We start from the raw sequence: 18,500 nt of genomic DNA on the forward strand, positions 1-18,500 counted from the left end.
TGGTTTTTTATGATGTCATTAATTTAGCGTGAAAATTAAAAATCTTGAATAAATTTAACTTATAGTTATTTTGCCACGTTGCCTGTTTTTTTTTTTACATTTTCCCATATATAAAGCTTGTTTTATATTAATTAAATTACTTTTTTTTAATGAAAAAAAAAATTCTTATGAATACAGAAGCTTTTTACCCATGGTAGGTAAAACATCAATTTTTGGTCTAGAAGAATGCGAATCAGTAATTCTATGCCTAAAAATTTGAACTTTATGGCTTAGAAATTTATCCATTTTATGTTTAGACTGTATTTAAAAGTTTGGTTTTTAAGCGTTACAAACTTGGGACTAAACTTAATATACTATGTATATTTCATATATGCATGGTATAAAAACGGGCCTATACTTGTTTGTTTTTGAAAAATGATGGAACGCCTCGAAGTTAGCGACCATAATAAACCCCCTCTGGTCGAAGTATGACTAAATATTGACTTTATAGTTATACATAGACTAAGCATCGCGGCCTATTTTTCATATCACAAATTCACAAAATGTTTTACATAAAACATCGTGATTTCACTTTGCTTTTTGACTTAAAAAAAAAATACTTATCACGTATAACTTTACATTTTTTTCCTTAAAATTATTTGACACTCAGTCTATGTAATGTAATGTCAATGCAAAATAGATATACTTTTTGGACTTAAAATGGGTTAGCTAAATATCTACAAAATATCAAAAAATCAAATTTTTTATTAACTTGCGTGGCAGTAATTATACAGAATTAACATATGGCACCTAAAACCGTTAAAAAAAATACAATTTTCCTTTTCACATTTCTGGATAAAAACAATAACGTGCTATTAGGAAATGAAAAACAAATATCAAAATATAAATAAATTAATGGTATCCATAACAAGTTAAAATAGTTTTTTTTCGGTCGTAAAAATATAAAAATTTGTTTAAAAATGATTGTCAATATTTGTAAAAATAATAATTGTATGACATTTTGTAAAAGAATTCGAATTCGTAAAATCAATTGAAAATTTGTTGGTTGAATTTTGAATATCGCACGTAAACATATTAATTTTATCTATATTATTTAAAAAGCTCATTGTTCTAGAGATTCTAGTTTGAGTGTTAGAATCCAATGTTAAATGTCATTTCATCAATTCAAGTGCTTCGGAAATGGAGTATATTGCCCAATTGAGTATCGAAAATATCAAATTATTTACACAAATTGATAGTAGTAATGCATTGTATACATTGAAAAACGCGTGTGAATTAATTTTTATCAAGAATATTCAATTAGTTTGATATTTTCTACCTAGAATTTATCGAAAAATTTTATTCGTTTATTGAAAAAATAAAAATCTTGCAACGGATCGCTAGTGGCATCTATTGTGGCCAACATAGAACCACATTAAGCACCTGCTGTGTGCTGTGCTGGTAAATCTTGCCTGTGCTAGATTTTTCGTCCAGTCCATTCACGTGAAATTCCAAGAGTGGAATTTTTTTTTTTTGTAAAATTTTTTTACAATATGGACGAAGATTGGGGTAAGTTTTTGCAATTTCATAAAAATGTTTTTATATTTAAATGATATCAAATGTTGTTTTTCAACTTCAGATTCTGAAAATTTTGAGGCAAAAAGTGTTTTGCCAAATGTGCCTGTAGTTGCTAATAAATGGGAAGGTGAAGATGAAGAAGATGAAGTTAAGGTGTGTATTGTTGGCTAAATTTTTATTCCTTCTAAGAATATACTATTTTTTTTGAAATTTAAGCTTCATTTTTTTTCTGTAATTGGAAAATGGAAAATCATTCTAACCTATTTTTTTTTAATAAGTGTTTCGATTGCATGATTTCATTTGTCAAAATATTTTCAATAATTTTAAAATTATTTTTTAAAAGTTAGTTGAAAATAATTTTCATTTTCTTTTCTAAAATAGTGAATTTTCATTAAGAAACCTTTTTTTTTTTATTAATTTATATTAGTTAGACATTATGATATCGGATATCTTTAGAAATTGACATATGTTGAAATAAAGGTTGTCTCAAAATTAACGTAAGAAATAATTTTGATAGGCAAAACAAATTTTTTCGGTAGTGTGGCCGTAAAGCCAGTTTTCTTAATATTTCAATTAAATTAAAAGTGTTAATCTAGCTGTATTTAATTTCTCAAAAAAACAAAAAAATTTTAATGAATTGAGTAGGGAGAAATTTATAATTAAAGTGCACGTAATTAAGTCCAGGGCCAGCTTGGATCGACTAATATAAAAAACGACACAGTTTGTATATTAAGAACTTGGGTCGATTAAATATAAAAGAGACACAGTTTGGTGTATATTTTAAAAGCAGTTTTTAGGAATGCTCTTTAGGAATAAAGAATGCTCTTTAATCGGGTTGTTGAACTAATGACTCAACTATTTATTTAAAGGAGTTAACTGTCGATTTTTGGAGCAGCAAGAGAGATCGGTATACGGTTTATTACATTCTATTCGTGATGGAGTCTGAAAACTTTGTGAACAAAAGTGATGAGGGAGAAATGAAAAACTGGAAACTAAATATCGATGGAAATGAGTCTAATTTTGATACACAAGGGTTTTTGGAGATACCCAGGTACCGAGGTATCCAGGGCGGGAAGTATACACCTTGTCTTTTGAAGCCTTACGAGAATATGTAACATATTTTTGTCGTAGCTCGTTACTCGGGAGTTTTCGAGGCTGCTGAACACGAATATTACTATGAAAAAGATCCCCCATGTACCTGGAGCCCAGGGTGGACGAAAGAGGGACGCTCAGGAACCAAATATGGGACAAGGTGTATACTGTCCACCTCGGAGACCAGGTACCTTAAGGATCATTATATTTGAGTTTAGCGGCCCCAAAAACTCTCGAGTACCAAAATTAGACTCTTTTCCATCGATATTTAGTTTTTAATCTTTCATTTATCCCTCATCACTTTTTGCTTACAAATTTTGTAAACCGCATCCTGATCTCCGTCTTACTACTCAATAATATATGGTATTCGTACGCTATCATGTAATTAGACTTGATTCGACTTGAGTTTAATGAATCTGACTTTTCTTTATCGATTTCTGATCGTTGATTTTTCATGATTAATTTTGACGTATCTGCGATATTGATTTGGAAAAATTATTTAGTTTTTTTTTTTATGAAAATGTAATTTAATTTTTGTTACATGAACTCAAAAAGCATCCAAGAATGATTTTGTGGATACTGATTTGAAAAATTTCGACGCAAATTTAAGTTAGTTAATATTTTCAACACCGTAAACATGGGCTACTTTATCTCAAAATAATTTGGGTGTTATCTCCATCCCAAGAGATAACTTGAGTGCATAATAAAATAACAAAAATTAGTGTATTTGACACTTTCTTGGCATAAAGCACACTACTATAAGAATAATATATTTTGAGAGCAAAGATGGTTGAATGAAAATTAGTAAATTGCTTAAAAGGTATTTGTTGGGGTCCATATTTTTACTACTATGGTGTTGGTGGCGCTTCTTTAAAACCTAATAGAAATTTATTTTCGTTTCGAGATACGAATTATACAAAACACTTGATTGAACGTAAATGGGATTTGAGGATGATAATAGCCCATGTTTACTTGGTGTAACTTTACAGCAAGCATTTTTTTTTGTTTTTGAGAAGTTGAACTGAAAAAAAATGTTGTCTTTTATTATAATTTTGTAGCGTCACAAATTTATTATTTATTTTTGGTCTAATTGTTTATTAATATAGGAAAGTTGGGAAGATGAAGAAGAAGAAAAGAGAGATGTAGAAAAAGTAGAAGTTAAATCAAAACCTAAACCTAAGAAAGCGTTAGCCGATAAAATAGCTGAAAAGGAGGTATTTTTTTTGAATTTTAAGTTTGCCACCTAATTAAAAGTTTCCTAGGCTTTCTATAAAAAATGTCTCTCTATAAAAATTTTCGTGGAGAAAAAATTTTATCAAACACGATCTTGACAGCAAGCTTATAATACAGTAAATAAGCCGAAAAATACCATTAGATGCTAAAAAGTGAACAGCTCCGATTTCAAAAATTCTTGTTTGTACGCGTTACTTAGACCTTCAGGAACATTCAGCCGAACTAACCTCTGCATAGTAACGAAAAATGAGAAAATGAAGATAGTTTCCTCGCCCCCAAAGCCTTCCAAAAAGTAACAATGATAAAAAAAATTTTTTAAATCAAAAGTTAACCTCAGAAATTATCTCCCAAGGATTCCGAGGGCGCTGATCATGAGTTCGAGGTTAAAAAGCAACTGAAAATGGTGGCAACCCCATTAAAATCACCTCATGAAGTGACAACGATATAAAAATTTTGAAAATTTTAACTTTCACATCGAAAATTGTCTCTCGGTTTTCGGAGTCGGTATTCATTAATTCGAGGTCAAAAGGCAGCTAAAAGTGGTTATAACCCCATAAAAACCACACCTAAAAGTTACAGATTAAAAAATAGTCCTTTTTTATCATTGTCACTTCTAGGGGTGGTTTTAATGGGGTTGCAAAAATCCTCAGTTACTTTTTGACCTCAGATTCGGGATCAACGACATCAAAAAACCTTGAAAGACGATCTCCGGATGAAATTTTTAATTTAAATAAATTTTTGTCTGTCACTTCTAGGGGTAATTTTAATACGAGTTGTACCCATCTTCAGTTACTTTTGACGACGGTTTTCTGACTTTTCTAAATTTCTATATTAAGTAATGGTTTGTTTCAAAACATTCCGTATTTATGAATTTTTGATAACTTTTAGAGACAACGATTAGAAGAATTAGAACGTAAACAAAAGGAACGAGAAAGTGAAATGACACTAGAAGAGAAATTAGCTGAAAAATTACGACGACAAAAATTACAAGAAGAGTCTGATTTACAATTAGCAAAAGAAACATTTGGTATAAATGTTGTAAATGAATCAACTAAGTCATTAGATAGTATGAATCCACAAACACAAGAAGATTTTATTGAATACGCTGATGCGATTAGTAAAAGAGTTCAAACCTTTAACAAGAGTCCTGAATATGTTACATTTGTTGAAGATTTAATTCGAAATATTTGTGTTTCACGTAAGTAAAAATAAACCAAAAAAATTAATTAACTAGCATTCACTTTTAGTGTTTCACCTCAGAATAAGCTGAGAAACCTTTATTTTTTGATAGTACAAATGTTGTCACATATGGTCACGTGTGCGTTTCCTTAGATATTCAAGGTCAAAGGTCGCGAAAAACAATTTTTTTGTGAATATTTCGTTCCTTTTGCCTTCAATCGTATTAACATTTATTATAAAAGTTGTAGAGCAATATTTATGAATGTAAGATATTTAATAATTATTTAAGTAGTATCTTATATATATTATTATTGTAGCAAGTTTTTTTCTGCCCTGCCGTTATCTTCTTTATTCCTTTATCAAATTTCATGTACCGCTTTAGGAAAAAACACGCTAGGCAAATAATGTTTTTAAAGATGCTCTTCTAATATTAATTTAAGGAATATTAATATTTTTTAATTTTTTTTTCCACCACTTTCCTACGAAATTTGTTGTTTTTAGGGGGTAAGGATCAGGCTAGTTAAATAATTATTTAAGTTTTATTTAATCGAAAATTGATTATTCATTAAATACTACTTAATTAATTATTTTATAACTTATATTCATAATTATTGACCCAGCATTGAAGTACGTTAAGCTGAGCGCTCCATATTCTACGGCCTCTATTACAAAAACGGTTCAACGTACAAAAAAAAGTTTCGGCCAAAATGTGTAGAAAATTTTATCCTCTACAACTTTTACAATAAATGTTAATACGATTGAAGGCAAAAGAAACGAAATATTCCTTCCGAGGATAGACCATTTTTATTTCTTTGATGTTGGTATCCTTGATATTGAGTTTTATATTTATTTGTTGTTTATTTTAATTTTATGTTGTTACAGTTAGTTCGACAGATTTAAAGAAATTAAAAACAACAATAGATACTATATTCCAAGAAAAACAAAAGGTAGAAAAAGGTGAAAAATCAAAAAAGAACAAAGGAAAAGGAAAAGCTAAATTAAAAATTGAAGGAGACAATGTGAGTACCTTCTCCTATATTTATTATTTATTTAAAACTTTGATTTGTTTATTTAATGAGATGACTTTTATGTGCGTAATGAATTTTAAAAAATTTAGAGAAAATAGTAGTAGTTTGTTCTAGAAGATTACTCTCTAGAAAAACATATATTTTGGAAGAATTTTAATATTTAGGGGGAGGATTTTATAGGAAGAATTGTAACGTGAACATTATGTTTAAAATATTGATTCTAATTTTACACGAACCCTTTAGTTTTAAATGAAGCATGTAGAATTGTTTACCAGCCAGAACAATATCGAGAAAACTTCTACAATCCCTCCTAATAAATTCAGTTAGTGTACTTTGTATTTTTAACCTTCGAACCAAAAAAGGGTCTTGTTTGGTCGCTATGTTTGTGTGTCTGTCTGTCTGTGGCATTGTAGCGCCTAAACGGGTGAACCAATTTTTTTTTCATTTGAAAGGTAATTTAATGGAGGATGTTCTTAGTTATGTTTCAAGTAGGAGTTTAGGGTTCTGTACTCGAAACAACTAAAAAATAGGCGATGATCTTCAAAATAGGTTCAATTAGTATAGTCATCTGGTAGTTTTACATGGATGGAAAGTTTTCCCCGAGAGTTTTGAAAATGAGTGATTTTATAGATTTTGAGGAACTCTTTTCGAATTTTCACATTGCTACATTTTCGTGCAAATGACTTGAAATTTTTTCATTTTCAAAGTTTTTTATAGTACTTTAAAAAGTTTACAAATCACTTTTTTTTTTAAAAATGTCCAATTTTTGAGTTATTTAACGTTAAATACTCCGAATTTAAATCGTCAATAACTCGGAAATTATTGACTTTTCGAAATATACTTAAAGAACACTTCTTGCTTAGATTTTATCACTCTATCGATTAAATATATATTAATTATACCAACTGGTCTTTTTCTAATAAATTTAATTTGTTTGTTTTGTTTCAGTCGCATCTTAATGAGTATTCAGTGTATCAAGATTATGATTATGATGACTTTATGTAGCACAATATACTAATACGATTACGATTAACGATTACAATCAATTTAGTTATTTTTTCTTTTTTTAATATATAATAAACAATATATATATATAAAACACAAATATTATTATTATTATTATTTTAAATAATTAATTATTAATTATAAATATATGAATTCTATATTAATTAATTAATACATATTAATAAAAACCATCAACGAACATTTTTAAAGAAGCATTTAAACAACAACAGTAACGTAATCTTTATAAAAAGGTTGTTGTTATTTTTAATGTGCCGCCATTTTGTCATAAAATGTGCCACCATTTTTTTTTCTTTTTTACGAAACATCAAAATGGTAGCACAATAACAAATAGAATCCAAAATGAAAAAGTCTATATTTAAAAGAATTGTTTAGTAACACACAAACAGATAAGATCAGGGCCCGATCAAGGAGGGGTGAGCCGGGCGATCGCCCCACAGTGGAGTATTTATACCAAATTTCCGGATAAGTCAGAAAACTCAACTCTTTTGTTTTGCATTGAAAGTTGTTTTTTGGTGTAGTTAGATAACCACTCCATCACAAACAGGTCACTTGAGTTACCTTAACCCTGTCCCCCGTCTGTTTTGTAAGCCCCCAAAATACCTGTTCTTACGGATGCATTTTCTTATTGTTGCTCTTCATTTACCGTGTCATTCAATTTACGTTTACTGTGATTGTTAGAGCAATTAAGTCAGGATTTTTTTTTATATTGAAGACGAAGGTTTGTGCTTTATTTATTATTAGTATTTAATGTTAATGTTTTCTTTTAATATAATTAAATATTACTGATTTATATTTGCTGTTAAAAAGGTAACTTTTTTTATTAAATTTATCAAAGTCAAAGCTTTTTGTTATGTGTCCCTTTTTGCCCAGTAAAATTTTTTTGTAACAGGGCAACATTTAAGTATTCTATAACATCTACGTGATTTATAATGGTGGAGTGGTGGAGGAACCCTGTTCTAGTGGCTTAAATTGAACATGAAAAATGCTAAAATAATTTTTTGAGAGAGGTTGTTGATTTGAGTAATAAGAATAAGGGTTTAGGCGTAAAATGAAAATGGGGTAAAATATTGAGTTATTTTTGATGACAGGCAAACCTTAATGAGATTAGATTGTAAAATTTCTTGAAAGAGATTTTGATGACAGATATAAAGGAGGTTGAATTGAATGATGATGTTTTCAAAATAAAACTAAAATAGTGTAAATAATTTTTTGTCATTTATATTTACAAGAAAAAAAATAAATTAACATTTCCAAAAAAACAGTAAGTAATTTCTAAAATAAAACCCGTCTACTTTAGATATTTTATAGCTGTAACAGTTATTATTCTCTGCTGAATCCCGTGGTGTCCAGTGTCTTCTTTTTTATGTACAATTTTATTTGCATAATGTTTTAGCAATACATAAACAAAGTTCACGTCAACTATCTTATTACAATAATTTTAATAAGAAATAAGTTTCCTCATCGTAATCAGGTATATTAAAAGCTCGAGTTACTTCTAAGGTTGGTTCAGTTCTCGCACGACCCAGTCGATGCCATCTTAGCTTGTTCCCGTTGTCTGATTTAAATGTTGTAAAAAACGTGAATACATTTGTGAGAACAATCCTTGATTTTGCTAATGAAAAAATCGTTCCTTACTTTGAATTAGTAATTAATTATTGAGTTTTTTCCGCCTCAGGTTTTTTCAATTTTTTATGAGACAACACGACATTGCAAATATGTAAACACATTGACCAATTTGACAGCTCGAACGTAATAGCGTAGGCGCTGAGTGCCTACAATTTTCTCATATATAATTATGTGGAATATTCTTTCGCTAAGGGCTCGCTTTCGATTTATAAACTAATAGCGGGCCGGAAAAATGATAAAACTTAATACTTACAATCGAGCAAGCTTCGTTGCTATTGCAGAAAACGTATTTTTATGTGCATAAAATTAAAATATAGACTCATACCTTTAAAATGAGTACCTTAAAGTATCAAAATATTTAATGACCAATCTACGCACGTTTAAAACCAAGCGCTGCGCGCCGACCTTAAACTTATCATTTTTGTTAACAATTTTAACCATATCTCCGGTTCTATTGGTCGTATCAAAACGAATAAAAGAAGTAGTGGAGCTCCTGGAGTATTAAAAACATTTATGAAAAAGTTTACCTATTAAAAAATTGTTCTTTCGATTTTTAACCCCCGAAGAAGCGTATTATAAGTTTGACCGCTATGCATGGCTTTCTGTGGCATCGTAGCTACTAAACGGATGAACCGATTTTGAATTTTTTTTGTTTGAAAGGTAATTTGACGGAGAATGTTCTTAGTTATGTTTCCAGTACGAGTTTAGGATTCTCTTACCCGAACAACTAAAAAAGAGGCGATGATATTCAAAATCGGTTCAGTTTGGAGAGAGCTATAAGGAACAAAGGTAATTTAATGGAGAGTGTTCTTAGCTATATTTCAAGAGCGAAATTAGGTTACTACCCGTCAGCAATGAGAGTACCTTTACCTCTAAAACACCAGTACTCGCAGTAGTAAAATGGCGGTGATTTATGACGTCATAAATTCCCCTACAGTACTGTGAAAGTATATTGGAGTCTATAACGGAACGAATATCTCTCCAGTAAGAGTACTCCATAGTGCTCACAGAGTGTAACGGAACGACCCAAAATAATTCAATTTAATTCCAAATTCTCTGTAAATAAATATACTTTAGTGATATTATCTTCCTTTAATCAATTTTTTTTTCGATCCATTTAAAATTCTAACTAGATATTTTTGCAGACAACATTTCGTCGGAATCTACCTTTACAATAGCCACATTATCTGGATTTTTGCTAAAATCACAAACTGTAATTAATTCAATTTCAATTAAATCGAAATCATTTCAAAAAAATGTATTTTCAATAATATTTACAATATTTTCGCATTGATCTCAAGCAAGTTATAATTTATGGTACAATTTATATAAATTAGACTATTCTGTAATATTTACAAATCAATCAATCTTAATATTTAAATATCGATCTAATAATTTTTGACAATCTTCGATTAAACTTTCGCCATATCCATCGTTAATAATATCTTTAAATACATTCACACGTGATTTTTCCGTTAAACCAACTAAGCCATAAGCAATACATTCAACACGTAAATAATTTGTATGCGATTCTAACGAATATTTATACAATTGGGCAACATTACACGAACACATACGATATTTTAAAATCGCACGCGATAATGTATCAGTTAGATCATCGATTAAAAATCGATCCGCTAATATTAATACTTCAAATGCTACACTTGAATTCACACACAATGGAAAACTATCATTATCCGCTTCTTTATTATCTTGATAATGTTTTAATAACGTTAATAAATATCGAAAACCATTAGCGGTTACATTACTTAATCGTATTACGGATTGATTTGATTCCATAAATGCACCAGTTAGTAGAACTTTAAAGAAATCGGATTGTTCAATTAATAAATTACGATTAGCGTGTACTTGGCTCTCATCATCTAATTCGAATGTGATTACTGCTGTGTTGTCGTTCGATGAGACCGTTTGTTCAGTGGCGGTAGTACAGTCGATATCGTTTATCGATAATATGAGATCGTCTGTTTTTTTTGGATCCTTAATATTTAATGCAATCGCTAAAAAACCTAATGCATTTACAGCATAATCCCACCAATCGTCAATTTTGATGTTTGATACAGCTAATAATAGGATTTGTAAGCCTCGGCAATGGTCAAATAATGAACGTATTAGACTTTTTGATCTGTAAACAAATATATTTATATAAATTAGTTAGAACAAGTAGAAACAGACCTGCACAGTCATTTCAAAACGGCTGTGAATTTTTATAATTGCGGATTTCTCTATCGTGGCATTCGGGAATTAAAACTGAGGAAAATATTCAAAGAAGAAAATAATAAATAAGTTGCATTAATTTTTGTAGCTAAAAATTGACATACAGAGTGGTTTTTAAGTTGCCAACATGCTAAGGGGATGTTAAGTTTGAAAAAATTAGCATCCGAAATACCTTAAGATGATAAAATAAATAAATAATGTTGTTACTTACTGAACTAAATATGGTATTGATATAATAAGTTTCTGTTGTTTGTCCAGTTCGCCTTTTAACAACTGATGTGCTATTTGCCCTTTCACATAACCACTTTCTATTGTTCGAGTTAATTTCTCCATAACATTATAATTAATAAAGTTCTTGATTTCCATACATTGTTTACAATTGATACCATGTAATGGATTACGTAATAAATTATGTAATCTTAATATTAATTTATTATTTAATAGATTTATAAGAAAATCTCCTTGGCTGAAAACAATAAAGAGACAATTCATATAAACCATAGTCAGACCCGTGCGCAGGAATTATCCAAGGGAGGGATTCAAATTTTGCTCGCCAAAGGTCATTAAGACCATTAAGTCAATAAAAACAATAAATTCTTTTTTCGAGAAAGAGAATATTTAATTGGGTCAAAATGTGATTGACCTCTACACCGCGATGAGCGAGGACTAAATCGAGGTATGTTTTAAGACGACGCAAGGTTGAAAGCAACATTCGTTCGTCGCTGTTTTCACAAGGCCATTAAGTCAATAAAAACAAGAAATTCTTTTTTCGAGAAAGAGAATATTTAATTGGGTCAAAATGTGATTGACCTCTACACCGCGATGAGCGAGGACTAAATCGAGGTATGTTTTAAGACGACGCAAGGTTGAAAGCAACATTCGTTCGTCCACAAAATTGCCAGAACGGGAAGCATTTGGTGGATATTCGGAAACGCATGTTTGTGGCAAATATCGAGTGCTTCGGGTGAAATTTTGGCACACTCTCCGGCAATTCGTTGTTGCCAAAGTTGAACTTCGTTGACCCATATATCACGGGAATCATCTATATATAACTTTGCCAAGATCCAGGTTTTCTGTTTGAAGTACTCGACTCAAAGATAAAGTCAAAGAATGTACCGAGCTTAAAATATGAATGGATATCTGATTCGTCAGTAGAACTGTGTCTCATAAATGGGTGCATTTACAGGGTATATTGATAATTCAAAATTTATGGGGACAGATTCTCCATGGAAGGGGTTTTCACCCCCAAACCCCTTCGTGCACACGGGCCTGACCATCGTACATCCCCCGTGCCCCTTCTAGCTACGCCCATTTTGAATTCAAATTATTATTACATACATACCTTGCTATCCGTAATAATATACTGGCTGCTCTAGTAATCGGTTGCTTACTTAATTCCATGTAACGCAGTAATACTTGAACGGTATCAATATTCCCAAATGTTGGATCTAAATCGTCCATGTATGAGACACGTGAAAGTAATACTAATAACCAAGTTATTGTTCGTGTTTCCCCAGTTTTTGGTTCCATTTCTTCTTCTAATGCATTCTCTAGAAAATCAAATGAAACGAAGAATTAATTATAGCTCCGATTTTGAAGACCATTGCCTATTTTTTAATTGTTTCTTGTACGGAACCCTAAACTCACTCTTGAAACATAACTAAAAACACTCTCTATTAATATAAGGATGAATTTTTGTTGACTTCGAGTTGAGACATAGTTAATGAAATAAATACCACGATACTCGAAATAAAAGCGTATTATTTATTTCGAGTATCGTGGTATTTATTTCAATAACTATACTCTCTATACAATACATCAATAAAAATACTCTTAAGGCATTTAAATTCGTGCAATCAATTACATTTACAGTTGGATACAACAGTTTAATAAGAAAATGTATAAAAACTTACCTAACTCATTATCGCCCATTTCATAATGTACAAAATCTTCATTTTCAAAATTAACAAAATTATGATCCCAATTTGCTTTATCATCTGCATCATCATCATCTGATTCTGAATCACTACATACAGGTGAATAACGAATTGAATCATCTGAATTAGAGTCCTCTTCATCCAAATCTGTAATAATACTTCTTGGTGGCGTACAACTTGGTGAATAACTTGTAGATGGTTGTGGACTCAAACGTGTATCAAATGGTATTGGACTCAAAGTGTCTTCGTAACGTTGCAACTGTTTATTTTTTAAATTTAACTGAAATAATTTCATCAAGCACTTTAAAATATCCCAATAATTAATTAATGTCGGATCTAGCACGCATTTAGTACAAGACAAAATCAAAGGTCATGAGATCAAAGGGGGAGGAAATTATTGCTTGTAAAAAATGTTGTATTTTTGTGTTTGACTAAGAATTAACGATTAAAATGGTGAATAACGTCGTAAACATTATTAAATACTTACACGATTAGTTTCTTCTAAACTATCATCTAGATTACCACCAGATTGACTTCCAGAAGGTTTTTCCAATATTTGTGATGAATTTCCACAGTCAATAGATAATTTCGTTTTTAATTTTACTTTTGATTTTTCTTCTTCATCTTCAACGTTACTTTTGTCTGAATTTTGATCGTCAAATGTTGTGGAACGCGCCCGTTTATTTGATTGGAATTCCATCTTCGCTCACAAACAAAAAATTTTTGAATTAATCTTGTGAAGGTTATGACACAATAATCTTTGTATTTAAAATTGAAGTTGCCTAGCGAAGCGGGTAGTTCACAGCTAGTTAATATTAAAATACATACCACATCATCAGTATCGTCACAATGTTCAAAAGCACGTTTTAAATTATTTGAAGCAAATGATCCATTTTTAAATTTTAATAATTTTCTACAAACATAGGATCGATGTTCATCGTTTTGTATTTGTTGATTAATTGTACATGTTGATTGATGTTTCTTTTCCGTAATAACATTATGTTGACATTTCATTAAATCCAAAAATTGTGCTAAACATGTCAGTAAAGTTTTGACCAAACCATCCGATATTAATATTTTTAAACTCACTTCATCATAAATAAAATGCAATAAAGCGTGTAACACCTAAAAATTATTTAAACTAGAATTATAATTCTCCTACTCCCTCCGTGCTTGATTCAACGCAAATTTACAAGTTCTGGCTATCGCCATTGGTTTATATTAATAATAATACCTGGCCTTGTTGTTTCTTGTTTGATGAATTTTTTACTACACTGAGTAATAAAGGTAAACCATTTCTAGAGCGCACTTCTTCGCGTGTAGCCGCATGTCGGCATAGCAAACATAACGCATTTAAATCTTCAATCGGCCATGTTAAACCTACAAACAGATGCGTTATTAACGCGTAAAACGTGTATTTATTTCAAAACTTGACTTTGAGAACAAACGTAGCACAGGACTGCCGAATGTCCTTAAACGAGCTGGCGGAACAAATCAACATAAATCAGGCATGGATACCTGGATACAGGGACATTCCGCGAAATTGTAAAGCCTACGAGCTTGCTAGAAATGGCACAATACTGCCGGACATAAGCATCAATAGACATCCGGGAGTTCCACTTGGGAACTGCAAAAGGATATATCTTAAAAAAACCAATCTTAAATGGAGGGAGGAACGTACTTGTGGTACTAAAAGATAGATACGGTCTGAGTACAATTGTAGGCGTCCCGAAGATCTTATATCACTTCCAAGGGCCTTCAACAGGTTCATGGTTATTTTTTATGATTTACTTACATGGATCTTGATCTTTGAACGCAGTTAAACGTTCAATTAATATTCGGGCAGCTTCATTTGTTTCCAAAACAGAACGAGTTGTAGCAACTGTTGATAAATTTGTAATACACTTCATGGTAAAATATGGATTTAATGGTATTAACGATACAATACTTTGGAATCCATTACCATCAGCGAACATCTAAACACAAAATAATTATAATTGATCGATGCAATGACCATCCGCACAATATTATGACATGTTCATGACGTAATTATGTCATTTCTACTTCCATACAACGCAACGATTTGAAAACTTTCCCAAAAATCAAGATTTTATGATGTATTGAAACTGATCACATATACAGGATGGTACTTAAGTTGGCTACGTATGAAAAACTTTTTTTATTATAATGTTTACGAAAACAAGCTATTCTTTATAAATATCTCTGCTTTCGAAAATATTTATATTCAGTTATTCAGTTTTCCATATGTACCCAACTTAAGTAGCACCCTGTATACATATCATATTTTCGAAATTCGAAGTCCTTTTTTAAATATTCAAAAAAGATTGATATGTTCAAAATTAGCATAATTTTCATAAACAGATCTCAGGAGTACATGAATGGGGGGAGTTTATAAATAAAAATGAACATGAATACGTCACAAAAATGATATGGTTTAGTTTATGTATGACATTGGCATGTGATGTACCTGTAAAACTAATTCTGGTGATGGACTCTCCGTAAAATGTAACAGACATCGTAAAATACCCAATAATAAATCTTTATCTTGTGGACTGGTCGACCATTTTGATTTGTGTTCAATTAAAATCATTACAATCGTTTTTGGAACATTTTGTGTTAACATTTCATGTTGTCGCCGTTTATTCGTCCATAATAATCTATTTCGAAATTTTCAAAATTTGTTTATTTTATTCAAAAAATCACATAAATATAACTCCGAAAAATTTTCTCTTATAGATTCCGATTTCTATCTTTAAAGCTATCACGATTCGCAATTTTTGTCTTGGTCAAATATTTCCTAGACGCAAATTCTGCATATAAAAGATGTGCATAGTATTGATTAGGATTCCGTTGCCAAATATTAAAAACCCAATCCTTATAATTTCATGAATTTGGAACTTTAAAACATTGTTGTTTTTTTTTTTCTTAGTCATTGGACTCTAGGTTAGAAACCAGAAGAATAAAAGACGAAATCTCTAAATTTTGACCAAAAACACCGATTTACATGAAAATTTGGGACTAAGCTTTATTCACTCTCTAGATCAAAAGTTGTTATATGGTGCCTAGTGGTGCTTTTGCTCAGGAGATATTAAACACCCCTTCTAGGGGGTATAAAAACATATGTTGAAAATGGCAACGGAAATCGATAGAGTAATGAAATCTAAGGAAAAGGTGTCTCAAAAATTTAAACTTTGTTAAAATACCTCAAAGCACGTACAGCCATTAACTTGGTAGATGGCGTTAAATTTGTATTTTTATCAGTTGAATTTAGAATACCACAAATTGCTGCCACTGCCCCATATTCATGAACATTATCTACGGTGTTTTCAAACTGAGCAACGTTGCCAACAACACGACAAGCCCTGCATAATATACTATCTTTGGCAATGTTTTTTATAATATGGATAACATATCTGAGCCCGTTTAATTTTTCGACCTAGAAAGATAAATTTTTTTAAAAATCAATCATAACTTGAAAATTTTAGAGCTTTTGTGTAGCAATTTAAATAATCTTTGATAAAACATTGTTAGTCTAGTCAATACATTGTTTATAATAACTTTTTTAAGTTAATAAAAAATGTATAAATAAAATAAATAATTAAAAAAAATTAAAAACCCGATTGCGTTGAATAAAATCTGAAAAGGAAGAAACAAGTCCAGTAGTTTACATAGCCACTTTAATAGCCGGGACCCATTATTGAGAAGACGGAGGTATTCGGAGTCAGTCCGAATTTAATGGGCCCTGACTGTTAAAGTGACTATGTAAACTACTGAACTTGTTTCTTCCTTTTCAGGTTTTTAAATTATTTATTTTATTGTACATTTTTTAGTGTCATAGCATTGAAAAAACCCTCTCATTATACTAGATTAAAACTTTTGAACCAATTTATTATTATACCATGTATATATGAAATATACATAGTATATTAAGTTTAGTCCCAAGTTTGTAACGCTTAAAAATAATGATGCTAGGAAAAAAATTTTGTCATAGGTGTCCGTCCGTCTGTGGACACGATAACTCAAAAACGAAAAAAGATATCGAACTGAAATTTTTACAGCGTACTCAGGACGTAAAAAGTGAGGTCAAGTTCGTAAATGAGCATCCTAGGTCAATTGGGTCTTGGGTCCGTTGGAAACATCTTGTAAACCGTTTGAGATAGAACAAAAGTTTAAATGTAAAAAATGTTCCTTATCAAAAATTAAACAATGTTTGAAACATTTTTTCGTAAACATCACTGTTTACCCGTGAGGGCGCCAATTAGGCGGAAATTTTGTAATATGTACTATACTTGATTATCAGTTATGTATGTGTCACATGTTTGTATGTGTAATGAGATAAAGAAATCAACACTGACTATGCATGGTATTTCAACAATTAACTCAGTCAATTGTTTGTTTTCACTTGTTTCTTTTTGAAATTTTGTAAGTGCTAAATAATATACGGCACTTCTGGTACATTATTTCCTTATTTTACCAATTTGAGCTAGTTGACGAGACTAAATCTTTGATAATAGACAGATTTTACGCAAGATGTTTGTTTTTCAAACGCAAACAAAACGAATAGTTTTCGTCTTAAAAATTTTTTTTCTAACTCTTTTGATTTAAAAGATAAAATTTTTACTATTTTAAACGCAGATTCCGTAAAATCTGTCCATTATCAGACGTCACCCATAAAAAATTATGTTGTTTTTAAAAAAAAATCTACATATCCAATAAAAATTCACTCAAATCAAATAAATTTGCCTGAATTTAGAAAACACACTTTGTGTGCCACCATTAGAATTTTCAATTATGTACAGGATGTGCAAGGGATTTTATACATACGATTTACCTCTAAAACAACTTCTTGTTTCATGCAGCAATTACCCAAAATACTTAATACCAAATCAGAAATTTTTTCATTTGGTTTATGTAGAAGCGAAATCATTAAAGATATTCCACCATTTGCTTTAAATTTTTTAATTCCATTATCTGTAACAATAACTTGTTGCCGAATTTTTATTAAATTATTTGCAATTCGATTACTGGATGATGTTTTTAATCCTTCCAATATGGATATAATGGCACTATCTTCCATATTAGTCTCCAATCCAAATTTTTTTAAACTATTTTCATTTCGACTACTCGATGATCTTTTTATTACATCCAATTTGGATATAATGGCATTATCTTCCATATTAGTCTCCAAATCGGTAAATAATGGAATTTATTTTTAAAATTGGAAAATTTTGACATTAGGTAAAAAATAAAAATTATTTTAAATATGTCACATATTTCCACTTCCACATTTTTGTTTTAACATCCGTGGTCAACACATCATTTAACTAGACCAAGAACGTAATCAAAAAATCTGGACTGAGTAATATCTGTCAGTTTTGTACATAGAAAGTAATAACATAGAACTGTAAAGGGGCAATCCAAACGTTATAGAGAGAGATCTAAAATAAAGTAAGCGTATAGCTGTCTTCGTCTCTAGACCAGTGTATACAAACATGTGTTGTTAATGATGTGTCAATTTATTTTGGCTTTGTGATATTTTAGGTTAAGTATATTAATATTTTGAATA

General features: G+C 30.4%; 2 protein-coding genes across 2 annotated transcripts; one reads left to right on the forward strand and one right to left on the reverse strand.

Annotated features, from left to right (window-relative positions):
* The first annotated feature begins 1,161 nt into the window (after positions 1–1,161).
* LOC123297668 (eukaryotic translation initiation factor 3 subunit J) lies at positions 1,162–7,185 on the forward strand. Its single transcript, XM_044879417.1, has 6 exons — positions 1,162–1,548; positions 1,619–1,710; positions 3,756–3,863; positions 4,771–5,080; positions 5,944–6,080; positions 7,038–7,185. Exons 1-6 carry the CDS (start codon positions 1,533–1,535, stop codon positions 7,092–7,094), a joined length of 720 nt encoding a protein of 239 aa, XP_044735352.1. The 5' UTR covers positions 1,162–1,532; the 3' UTR covers positions 7,095–7,185.
* Positions 7,186–9,866: 2,681 nt separating this feature from the next.
* LOC123297650 lies at positions 9,867–18,110 on the reverse strand. Its single transcript, XM_044879397.1, has 12 exons — positions 17,766–18,110; positions 16,138–16,370; positions 15,402–15,591; positions 14,709–14,889; positions 14,148–14,293; positions 13,742–14,038; positions 13,401–13,613; positions 12,890–13,193; positions 12,319–12,526; positions 11,188–11,442; positions 10,145–10,884; positions 9,867–9,952 (listed from the first exon to the last, which is right to left on the reverse strand). The coding sequence occupies exons 1-12, from the start codon at positions 18,108–18,110 to the stop codon at positions 9,867–9,869; spliced, it is 3,198 nt and encodes a 1,065-aa protein (XP_044735332.1).
* Positions 18,111–18,500: the final 390 nt, after the last annotated feature.

The sequence above is a fragment of the Chrysoperla carnea genome, chromosome 4 (genome assembly GCF_905475395.1).
Source record: "Chrysoperla carnea chromosome 4, inChrCarn1.1, whole genome shotgun sequence".
NCBI classification, from domain to species: domain Eukaryota; kingdom Metazoa; phylum Arthropoda; class Insecta; order Neuroptera; family Chrysopidae; genus Chrysoperla; species Chrysoperla carnea.

What these genes read in the sequence shown, in the direction of transcription:
- LOC123297650 (XM_044879397.1), bottom strand. Translation starts at nt 18,110, where the DNA reads ATGGAAGATAATGCCATTATATCCAAATTGGATGTAATAAAAAGATCA. An exon ending in GTGACGATACTGATGATGTG is followed by an intron (nt 13,614 to 13,741) that starts GTATGTATTTTA and finishes TTGTGAGCGAAG; the next exon opens with ATGGAATTCCAATCAAATAA. An exon ending in AATGGGCGATAATGAGTTAG is followed by an intron (nt 12,527 to 12,889) that starts GTAAGTTTTTAT and finishes TTGATTTTCTAG; the next exon opens with AGAATGCATTAGAAGAAGAA.
- LOC123297668 (XM_044879417.1), top strand. An exon ending in ATGAAGAAGATGAAGTTAAG is followed by an intron (nt 1,711 to 3,755) that starts GTGTGTATTGTT and finishes TTATTAATATAG; the next exon opens with GAAAGTTGGGAAGATGAAGA. An exon ending in ATAAAATAGCTGAAAAGGAG is followed by an intron (nt 3,864 to 4,770) that starts GTATTTTTTTTG and finishes GATAACTTTTAG; the next exon opens with AGACAACGATTAGAAGAATT.